Below are 12,086 nucleotides of genomic sequence, written 5' to 3'. Positions count from 1 at the left end.
GAATCTCTGGTTTCGTAGACCAGCGCCTTATCCATTGGGCCACAGAGTCGTCGTTACTTTAAGCATGTCTGAATATTATGCATTGTTAAACACGAAGTTTTTTTTAGTTGTTTCGAGGTTGCATACAAATCCAAATATCAATCCAGATCCACCGGACGTTTATCATCAGCCATTTCGTACTTCCTGGCCTATGAGTTTTTCTTCGCTTACGAGTTCGACTCCGACTAGGGCTGGTGGGCGGACCCCAGTCTAATAACAGCCTATGGGACGGACCACCCCACTCTAATAACAACCCATGGTTAACTATAAGGCTGGTTAGTTTTGTAGTTAACCATAAATGATAAGTCAAATATAACGACTTCCATGGAAAGTTACCACATAAGCTACCGTTATATGTAATGAGCTTCATTTATCTAATGGTTTATGCTTTACAATCTATTCTATGATTGTAGAACCATAATAGGAGGGTTATGACCCTCGATGAAGACGATGGGAGGATTATCATAGAAGATATAAGAGTTGTGATTTACATCCTAAATCCACCAAGGCACTTATGTTGAATGTGGTGCACTGGTTTTGTCAACAGCTTAGCAGGCCAGTTTTTCTGTTGGTTTTCTTTTTTTCCCATCGACTATTAGAACTTCACATGCTAAATATTATACACCTGGTAGTTATACTACTCATTATTCCAGGTGTACTACAACGTGTTTTTTACTTTCTAGATATGTATTTAGTTAAAGCATTAGGGTGTAGATTGTAATAAGGTTCTCTGTAGTGCACTGCTATGTTAGACTTGCTATTAAATTTACATGGATATTGCAGTTGATATAGATATTTGATTTTGATTCTTTTTGCTTATATATAATATATGTATCTGGGTTCTATGTTCTTTAGGAGTTTGATGAATGAAAAAGAAGTATTAAAAACGTTAAAGTACTACTTTTTAAGCATATTTCTTTGAAATCTCTTAATTAAAGTTAATCATTCTTAATGTACAAGATTGCTTCAGCTCTATTCATGCTCTTGATGTATTCCCGCTACCAAATGCATCTGCTCTTCTCAAGAAGATGATTCACACTCTCGGTGCAATTCTCGCTCCGTAAGTGTTGTTCACATTAAAATTCTTCAGGTTCAACTGATACTTTCTCTTCAAAATCTGGTTCCCTCATCTATCTTTTCGCCCTTCTTGATTATGGATGTTTTCTAGATCTCAACTGGATTCTGACTTGTATGGCTTTTTCAATCTCTGATAGCATGCAAAACCAATCTTTTTCAATCTCTGATTAAGTTATCCGATCTCATAAGAGGTTTCACAGGACATATAGAATGCAAATCTTCTGTTCACTCGATACTATTAGCAATTTCTTTCAATCCCATAATTACTATTTTTATTTATTACCATATATGGTATTGTTTATCCAAAGAATTTTGGATTGCAAACCTTGATAACAAGGGGTTCTAGAAAGTATTGTTATTCATTTTTTATAGTTAATAAGGAATCTTCTCGTACGAATTGTTGTGCTTGAACGTGCAATTGTTGTCATATGTCAAAACAAAATTTGGGGTTTGCCTGGTGTTTCAAATGTCATACAATCTCTTGGTTTTTTTTATAGTTTGTCTTTTTGAAAGTTAGATTATATGTACGCTTACTTTTGGTGCAGTTCGTGCATTTGCAGACATATAGCTTTCATTGGTATCGACTTGAACAACTGATTAAAACCATTGTACCAGGTTTGGAACCTCCATTTTATGGCTTTTGTTAGCTGATTTTATTGGGTTTTTTTTTTTGCAATTTCTTGTGATTTTTCGTTTCTGGTGTCAAAGAGGAAAACCAGGGGTAAGTTATGGATCAAGTAAGTAATGTTGAACATGAATCACTTTATCAACTATGCGATTTTTCTTGGTTCTTTGATTTTTTATTATAACATGAGTCACGTTTATAGGATAATATGTTGTTGGATTCACTGGATTGTATAGTTCCAGCATTCTCCTACAAAATTTTAATGGCTTCCTTGTGTTTGAACATTCAAATTGTTTTGGTTTGTTATTCAATTTGGAATGTGCTTGAGATTTTTAATTCAAGAGTCCGATGGTAGAGGTTCTAGGCCATGTCGTTTGTCTTAGGTTTATTGGTTGATTTGCAGGTTTAAAACCAGAAAAATAATTTCGAGGGAGATGGCAGTAAAGCAGATGTCTTTTTGATTTGCACTCTGATTTTAGAATCATGTTGCATCGTACTGGTATACATATAGAAGAGAGAATGCAGTTTTCCTAATAGGCTGAGAAGTCTTATCGATTGTCTTTGTAATATTTTGATCAATCACTAAATCATTTTAATCATATTCGTTCACCAAGATGCCAAATACAAATATTACATAAAATAAGTTCCTTTTTATACTTGAATAGTAAATATATTTGATTAGATCGGTTTAAGGTTTTAAACTGTAAAAAAAGTTATATATTTATCGGATGCAATTAGAACCATAACTCTTATTTAATCAAAATGTATTAATATGTAAAGCCTAAGGGGTTGTTTATTAAACGCCTACCTGGTATACGCTTGCAGGGTCATCTACCTTAACAGATGAACATGGAAAAAACCGAGAATCTTATCCGACAAAAGTGATGATAAAAATGGAGTCTTACGTGGTGAGGGAGAGTGATGACTCTTATTATCCGATAAGCGCTTACCGAGTAAATTGTTACATACGATATTGTTTTCATGAACTACAATCTTACCTGGTAAAATGAGTTGTAGTGTTAAATCTTACCGGTAAGCGCTTATTGAGTAAAAATTTGGGTAAATGTCCCCTAAATGTAAATATATCATCCTTAAAATAATAAAAACACCAAAGCTTCAAAATCATTTACATTTATTGTTTCTGTCGCATTACATAGATAAACAACTAGTCTATATAAAAGCAAAACTTGGGTTGCTTAGGTGGCACATTGAGAAGCCTTCATTCACCTTTTTTTTTCCTCATAATTTGGAATTTCTTTTAAATAAAAAGTTTTCGGTAAATGAGTTTTAACTTTTCATTTAACCTTTAGGGTGCGTTTGGTGCGCAGACAGGACAGGACAGGACGGGACAGGACAGGACAGGACAGCTGTTCAGCGTTTGGTAAGACAAGACAGGACAGAACTGGATTGGTTAAAATGACCGATTTACCCCTAACGTTATTTTGCTTCTATACTAAGTTAAAACATATGCAAAAACAATTTCCAAATTCACACAGCTGAGAAGACCAAATTCACACAAAGGTTTCAAATAAGAGATGAGAAGACCAAATTCACACAAAGGTTTCAAATAAGAGATGAGGTTTCAAATGTCCTGTCCCACCCTGTCCAGCGTACCAAACGCACCCTTAATCTTCATCATGACTATATATTATTTTTATTTACACAACATAAATACATCAACAAATATAATTTCTATTTGCCTTACATTTTTTTAATTAAATCAAACATTTTTATTTAATGAATTCAACAAGCCTTCATTCACCTATAAGTTATTTTTTGAGTATGATCAAACCAACGAGCAAGGGAATGATGGCGAGAATGAGGCTGAAGAGGTTCAATCGCATGGGAATGTTGCTGACCAGACATAAATGGCGAGTTTAAGTGAAGAAATTGCGACACAGTTGATGCAGAATGAATATTGATTCTAGTTGTTATAAGACTTTGTTTGTGTTTTCTATTGTGTGTTGAATCAATTAACGTATTTCAGTTGAATTTTTTAATGTGTTAAAAATATATGGTAGTTTACAAATAGTTTAAACGATTGAATATTTCAATTGAATTTAATTGAAATGAATTAATCCAAATTTCAGACTTCAGATGTTTGTCAGTTTACAAAAACAAAGAGTCTAATTGATTCAGCTTTCAGACTTCAAACTAAAAAAACGGATTCAGATTTCAGACTTCAGCACCACATCTTATTTATACTATATTATAAAGCATTTGACAAGAACTCTTAAAAAATATTTTTTATGTATAAAGTATTGTTTATTGATGCATATTACTTAAAATTCAAAATTACAAGTAGATTGTGCGTAACTACAACTTATTAAAGTTTTATGTTTGAATTTGTGTAACTAACTGTAGATAAACATAATTAAATATATGATAAACATATCATTTTAATCATAAAAAATCTAAAATTTAATTCAGATAATCATTGAGTTCTAACATAATACTTAATAATTATTTTTATAAAAAATTATATTATTATACCAAAAATGAATTAGTTTGTTATTAAACTTAAAAAATTATATTATTAAACTAAAAATTATATTATGTTATCTTTTCAAATTTATATTTTATTAAAAAAACATTATCGTTTTTTTAAAACCACATAAAATCGTATTTTGACATCAATAGAGATAAGAATAAACGAAACATTAAGATCAATATATATATCGCTACATTGTGTAAGTATTTTATAATATTTTGTATCACATCCTTTCACTTGCTTCACACATCCTATATAACGAGCCAAGTCCAGTATGACTTTTTTTGGTTTACAAGACATTTTGTTTTTCTTTCCCATTTGTTGACTTTTAACTCCCCTTTGAATTTAAAACCAATAATATTATTGTACATCATAATTTATGTTTGACGGGTTGAGTTATAAGGGTATAATGAGTCATGTCGAGTTGCAGGCTGTTTAAGCTCGGCTCAAAAAATATAATATTAAGCTCGAGTTCAAGCCCAAAAAAATTTAAAATAATGCTCGAGTTGAATATTTTCCAGTGTCTTAGCTTAAGCTTAATGATCGTTCAACAATTACGAGTTACATACTATTACTTAAACTTTAAAACTTTATAAGTTTGCTTATGACTCAAACTCGATATTGATAATCTTGTTTATTCGCTTAACCTCAATTAACTCATTTATTTCTTAGTGATAGTGACGACTTTTTTGAAATTTTATATTGTGATGGGATAATTTATGAGCATGCTCGTCTCCAAAAAAGTCTATGTCGATACGGCTCGGCTCGGCTCAACTCAAAATGACTCACAAAACTTATAGAGTTTTCAAACAACCATGTTACAGAACTCGACTCATTAAGTTAAACGAGTTAAATTCTGTATTTAAATTCAAGCTTAAAAATGACTGATGAGCCAAACATGAGTAATTCGTTAAATACTCGAATTATTAACACCCCTAGTACATTCACTTATTATCCCACCTGTATATATGATTTAATAAAATAATGTTTTGGTAAATTAAGAATTAAATAAAAGAAGAGAGAGAAAAAACAAATTCCAACCAAATTAATCGTCTTTATTGATTAATTATCATTTCTACGGAAAATATACACGTCAAGATCCCATTCGATAACGATTTTGTTTTTGTGTACGAATTAATATGTTAAATATATGGGGTTGTTTGAGATATCGATTATTTATTCGATAAAAATATTTAAATCATTGACCTATATTTAAAAATATGTGATCGTTATTTTGTTTGGGTATATGTGATTAATGTGTTGATTGGTTGTTTTAACGTTCTTCCTCTTCCACACGAATAATTTTTCGCTTCAACGAAAATATAATGTTGACTTAAAATCATATAATAAATTGCATAAGTAACATCATATTTATTTTAAGANAATGAATTACTTCATTATTAAATTTAAAAATTATATTATCAAACAAAAAATTATATTATGTTATTTTTTTAAAAATTTATGATATTTTTAAATTTATATTTTATTCAAAAATAAAAAACATTATTATCTTAAGAATACGTTAACAACTATATATGTCTCACTGCGAACACCTTTTCTTCAAAAGTGAAATCAAACTTAAATGCGTTTGGTTTACAAAAATGAAATAAAATTTAAAAATTTAAAAAATTTAAATTTAAAATAAATTTCAATCCTGTTTGGTTTGTAGAAAAATCCTAGGATTAAAATCTCGTGAACTATGGATTTAACAATCTTTGAAAATACACGGGTTTTTAACAATCCATTCCCGTGGGATTTCTTTTTTGCCCTAACCCATCTCCATCTTTTCCCACAGCTTACCATCGCTCCTCCATTGCTCATCATTACCGATCATCGTCTCCGTCGCCGTCTCCTACGGTGATCGTCGCTCACCGTCTCCGTCGCCCACCGTCTCCGTCGTTGTCTCCCACTGTGGTCGTCGTTGATAAACCCTTCCTCTTCTCCCAGCTCACCCGCCGATAAGCCCTTCTTCCTCTTCGCCGCCTTCTCCCATCACTCAACAGGTAAATCCCTTTTCCCCTTTTGTAGTATTTTATTGATTTATTTACATCTTCCTGTACTCGAGTTACCTTGTAAATGCATTTTACGTACAAAGTTCTATTATGTAGAAGGGAAGGAAATAATCTCTTGAGTTAAATCAAGACATCATTTGTTTAGATATCCTGAACACATTTCATGCTTATCACTATGAGTCAGGACCCATAAACTATAAATTCTATATGTGTAGTGCTTGCTGCATAGATTAACCAAAAGTATGTGTATTACATCATACCAAGAGTTTGATATTAGCAAATCCATCACGATCCGCAAGGCTTCTAGCAAGGTCAATTGCTCCTTCACTATAGTCTGTTCCGGTTAGATCAGAGAACCTATATTCGTTAACATCAACAGTTAGGCTCTATAAACTTGAACAGTATACATGAACAAGACTAAGATTAGCATACCATGAGGAAGAGTGAGCATAATAGACATACAAAGCAGTTAAGTAAGTGCAAGCATGCACATTGCAGGACTACAAGCATGCTGAATGTTTATATGAGCTATATGTTCCAAGAAAAATGCAAATCAAACACAAAATAGCATGTAATTAGCAAAGTACTTGTTTTATATTATTTCTATCTGCTATAGCCATACATCTTGAGAAATATGTTAGACAAAGATAGAGAAAGAAATATCATATTTATAAATTCTTATGTTCATTACAACATGTGCATATAAAATCCCCAATGAATTATCCTTCAAATGTGGACCGATGTATGATGCTTATGTATAAAAAAAGATTGGCATCTGTTTACCTACTCTTTTCCTTGGTGTGCTTATGTATGATGCATATTTTCTTTACCTACTCTTTTCCTTGGTGTGCTTATGTGTGATGCTTATGTATAAAAAAAAGATTGGCATCTGTTTACCAACTCTTTTCCTTGGTGTGCTTATGTATGATGCATATTTTCTTTACCTACTCTTTTCCTTGGTGTGCTTATATATGATGCTTATGTATAAAAAAAAGATTGGCATCTGTTTACCTACTCTTTTCCTTGGTGTGCTTATGTATGATGCTTATGAAGAACTTGATATATAAGTGCAAAACATTCAAAAACGTTACCCATCACTTGTTCCATACATCCATGATCTTGCTCTCTTCTTTCTTAATGTGGTTAATAGAAGGCTAAATGAAATATAATTGCTGGCAGCCACTGAGGTTGGCAATCCACTGAATTTTGGATGTTATTAGGTGCTGCTTTGATTGTTTGTCATTTCTTGGATCGCCATGTTATGAAGTATTCTTTTTGTTTAAATCAGTTCTTTTATACGATGCTATGAAATTTTATTGATGAATTATGCTTTATCTTTATGTAATTGCGATTTAGGGGTATACGCCACCCATTGACCGCCTCCACTGCAGTGGTCCCACGACCCTCATTGGGGAGGAAAATCACTGCAAGTCAGCAGGTGGTGGTGCCCGGGTTTGAACCTGGGACCTCCTTTCCAGATGTCCACCATGTTACTGCTGAGGAAAATCTTTGCGATTGATGTATTGGTTATTCATGAAATTCAAGATTTTTTGATTTGCACAAAAAAGATAGTTAACACCTAACGCCTCAACCTGACATGCTTGACTCATTCACCATTTGGCCCATTACTATTTTGACCCATTATCCATTCTATCTTACCCTATATTTTACCTGATTTAGGTAAATTTTCGACTGATACTGGGTAGATGGGTGTGGCATGTTTACGGTAGCCATAGTACCCAGGTGAATGCACCAGGGGAGGTTTTTAACCAGAGGGAAAAAAACTAGTTGGTAGAAAGGCTTTATGTGCATGTGTTTTTTAGCGCAAATCCTGCATCTCTCTTCCTAGAAATTTCTTACATCTGGTTATGTTATCACAGATGTATGTATGGATATGTGCATGTATATTGAGGGAATCATTTTGCGAGAAATTCTTCATTTTGCTTGAACTTCAAACTGTAAAATTGGTAAAGCTTGTTCTTGATGTTGAAATGAATAAGATGTGTAACATTTGGCTGATTTTGGATAGAGCCTTATTTTCAGGGATGTTGTATTTGTAATTGTAATTGATCTTAAAGTGGATTTAGATAAGTGGTGCACTTTCTCTTTGATCCAAATTGGTATTTCGAGGCAAAAAGAGGCAAGTACAGGAATAAAAAATGTTCTGTCCAGGAACAGGACATGTATCTGGGATAGATGATAGATCAGCAAGAAATGGTGTGTGCTTATTTTAGGAGATATAAAGAGAGAATGGGGGGATTACGTACATGATATAGCTCGAGATACTACAGTGGAACCTGCTCTATGGGAGGATTCATTAGCTGCTTTTTAATCTTTTCAGTATGCTATAGGTTACACCCACACACGCACACACATATGTGTGTGTGTGTGTCTGGAGGTTCAAACGAGAATAGATCTCAACTGTAAGATAAGATGATCCAATTGTGATTAAGAAGGTGGTTACAACTTACAACCACTTTTTGGTTAAACAAAACAAAGAACCCTATTTTTTAATTGAAATACAATCAAAATTGGAGCCAAACAAATTATAACAAAAAATGAGCATTTTATTCTCTTGAACCCGCTCCTATATATATAATCCATCACGAGAGATGATAAAGTCTCCTACCGTTGTAGTCATAAGTTTTTCAAACCTTAAAAGTTAAAAGTAGCTTGGCAGAAATAATAGATGTTGCCTACTGTTTCAGTTTTCAATTATTATGAATTATTTTCTTCAGCAACGCCTTGTGCAATATGCAAGGTACTTCTGGTAGTTGTTTTTGTTGCTTTGTTCATGTTGTTTGGTATTACTTGTTTCTTTTTATGATTATGTGAAGTTAATGTTCCGAATATTTACTTTGTGCAGTGATTTCTATTTTGATTAAGACTCCGAAATGCATCCTCCATTGACGTTACATAGGCATCCGATGTGTGCTGAAGTGAGTTAAAAAAACTTGTTTGCCTTTTTCTTCTATGTTAGACAATAATGTAACCATGAAATGCCTTTACGCATATATTGAGATTTTATGCAAAAAATAATTCTCTTATTAGGACTACATTTTAGGTAAGTCATATCTGATTAGCAAATGAGATTTGGGATCATGTGAGACAAGGTTGTTTTCGTGGGACATGTGAGACAACATTTTTACACTTGAAACTTCCCAGCAAAACACTGTGAAGGTAAGTAACCTTCACAGTGTTTTTGTTGTGAAGGTTCGGATTTTTTTTACCTTCACAACATTTCGTTGTGAAGTTTCAAGTGCAAAAATGTTGTCTCATGAAAACAGGCTGGTCTCACGTGAACCAACCTTAGCAAACGATTTTGTTCTACCCACTGTCTTAGATAAGGGTCTTGGGGATAGGTTATAGAGCCAGCAGGTAGGTTCGTGTACATTCTACCCTCCAGACCTTTCTTCTGAGTGGGATATAGTATGTAGGTTTGGTTTTAGATATGATTCATCTCCAAAGCGATGTTAAGGCAGTTGCAGTGTTATGGAGTTTTAGGTTCAAGTGCGATAGGAAGGAACCTGCTGCTTGCATATAATTATCTGAAAGTGTTAGTGGTCTTGTATGTCTACTGAATGAAGTTCTTAAGAGGTGTAAATTTAGTAAGTGACCTCAAATATAAAATGATGAAGAATAGAGAAGTACGAGGAAAAAATATCAACATGTTCCTTAAAAATCTTTAGCCGGATTTGTTGAACACATGTTATGTCCTGATGAAAAGAAAACTATTAAAATACAGGAAGAATGATAAGTTACAATAGAGGAAGTTCATAGCCGCCATTATCATGAACCTACTTAAAAAGCATCTCATAACCAAGATTATCATCTCTCTGTCATAACTAGACTAACATGAAAATAGATCAACTCTTATCTAAAAATCCTTGATGACAAGTTGCATCTTACAAGAACACTTGGTGGTCCGTACTTTCTGAGAGGCAGGTCGCTTGACCGGTCATTGCAACAACAGGAAAGAACACCAACTTGAGCTGTCCTTAAAGTACTGAGAATAAAAATGCTATACATAAGTGATGGTGCCTTAAGCATGACCATGATATCTACCAATTTACTCACCATGAGTATGTTTGGGGAGTGTCCGAGGACTTGTTGTCAGATATGGTCACTTGAGAAGCTTTTTATTAACTCCGCTGAATCTGGAGTAGAATTTACGATGTTGAGCTCTGACTCTTTTTTTCTATTTCTTGATTGAGTTTACTCTTGTGCATGGCCTTGTGTTTTTTACACTGCTGTTGAGAAAATAATGTACTTAACAGATACATTAGATCGTTCTTGCAGGAGTAGCTCGGCTCTGTTAACAGACTAACCTTTATGTGGATAAGAGGTGCTTCCAGTACCAAAGCTGAAAGCTCTTTGAGTTACAAACCCGCAACTTTTTACTGCATCTGTGATGCTTATGTAAATAATAAATAGCAATAGTCTTTATCCACCAAGTCATATGTCATTTTCCAGTCTTTGCCACACAATAAAAACAATAATTGGGTAGCTCTCAGTTCACATGCCCTAATGCTTTTTTTATTAACCTGGATATCCAACCCGCTATGCGAACTGACTAATCCCAGGGTGACCACCTGCTTTGCAAATAGCTCGGACTCACCGTATTTGAACCTCCATGGCCACAAGGGGATTTTTATTCCTCCTTGGATTTGAACCTGAGACCTCCTGGTAATTTTGACCTTTGGAGCCAAGCTCAAACTAATCAGGCACCACCCTTGTGGTTCATACTCTAATGTTAATGCTCAAGATAACTCTGTATTTCTTTTCTAGTAACCTGTTTAGGATAATATGGCTTATATGGTTATAGCTTTGTTCATATTATTCAACTCCTGAAACTAAGCACCATTGATCTTCTGTCTGGTGTAGATAATCGAACAGTTTCAGAAATGCCATCTGGACCATCCTTATGCAAAATTCTTTGGAGAGTGCACAGATCTCAAGATAAAGCTCGACAAGTGTTTCCGACAGGAAGTAAGACAACAACTGGGTGTTATCTTATTTATTCTTTTTCTTGCCTTATAAAATATTTGAATCATCTTTCTTCAACTGGCAGAAAGCTGTGAAGCGGAAGGCAAATTTTGAAGAGAGTAAGAAACTGAAAGAGAGGCTACAAGCTTATCGGAAAGAAGCTGCTGAGAGTGAGAATGTGATGTAAACGAGAATATTCATTCAATAATGTCGAGTTAAGGTTCAATGTAAGACAGAAAAATCGTGCTTATTGCAAATCATATATATACACATATACGCTAGATTGTAGCTTGTGTTCAGTTGATTTTGTATTCAATTTGTTTTAACAACATTGCATACACACAAGAAATAAAATTCATCTGCTTCATTACAACATGTTAATGATGCTTGTTGGTTGTGTATTAGCTGAAAAAAAGGGTCTGAATCTTGAGATACTCTACTACAGGTTACAACACAACACAAGGGACTTGTTAGTTGTTTGTAGGATTGGTCAGGAAATTAGTTATGGACCAGTTTCAATTTTCAAAGTGGATTTTTCTTACTAATTTGAATCTGTCACGTGGCAATCTCTTATTGGCCGACGGTCTATCAGTTGGGATTGCCCCCATTTGACCTTTTTTTTGTTTTTATTTACCAAGTCGCTATCAAACTATTTTACCAAACTGTCAAAAAAAGAGTGAAAAACTAGTGTCAGGTGGACCAGACCCAAAGGACTACTGGGTTAAGGTACGACTAGTTATGGAGATACTGGCTCCATTTGGTTTGGTTTTGTTTTTATGAATCTTGAGATTGCTCTCGAAAAATTGCACCTTGCTTGAACTGTACATGTGAGGCATGAACAAACAGTAAAGAGTTG

The 12,086-nt window shown here is 33.8% G+C and overlaps 1 protein-coding gene across 3 annotated transcripts; it reads left to right on the top strand.

Annotated features, from left to right (window-relative positions):
* The first annotated feature begins 5,985 nt into the window (after positions 1–5,985).
* On the top strand, positions 5,986–11,604 carry LOC112503294 (COX assembly mitochondrial protein 2 homolog). 3 transcript variants are annotated; one of them, XM_025107357.1, is made up of 4 exons: positions 5,986–6,235; positions 9,111–9,183; positions 11,129–11,233; positions 11,316–11,604. In XM_025107357.1, exons 2-4 carry the CDS (start codon positions 9,139–9,141, stop codon positions 11,415–11,417), a joined length of 252 nt encoding a protein of 83 aa, XP_024963125.1. In that variant the 5' UTR covers positions 5,986–6,235; positions 9,111–9,138; the 3' UTR covers positions 11,418–11,604. The 3 variants fall into 3 exon arrangements, with proteins under 3 accessions (XP_024963125.1, XP_024963127.1, XP_024963126.1); XM_025107359.1 differs by lacking the exon at positions 5,986–6,235 and adding an exon at positions 7,292–7,431; XM_025107358.1 differs by lacking the exon at positions 5,986–6,235 and adding an exon at positions 7,292–7,464.
* Positions 11,605–12,086: the final 482 nt, after the last annotated feature.

The sequence above is a fragment of the Cynara cardunculus genome, unplaced genomic scaffold (assembly GCF_001531365.2).
Source record: "Cynara cardunculus var. scolymus isolate 2C unplaced genomic scaffold, CcrdV1 Un_Scaffold_2842, whole genome shotgun sequence".
In the NCBI taxonomy this organism is placed as follows: domain Eukaryota; kingdom Viridiplantae; phylum Streptophyta; class Magnoliopsida; order Asterales; family Asteraceae; genus Cynara; species Cynara cardunculus.
This window is presented reverse-complemented; position numbering and strand designations above follow the sequence as displayed.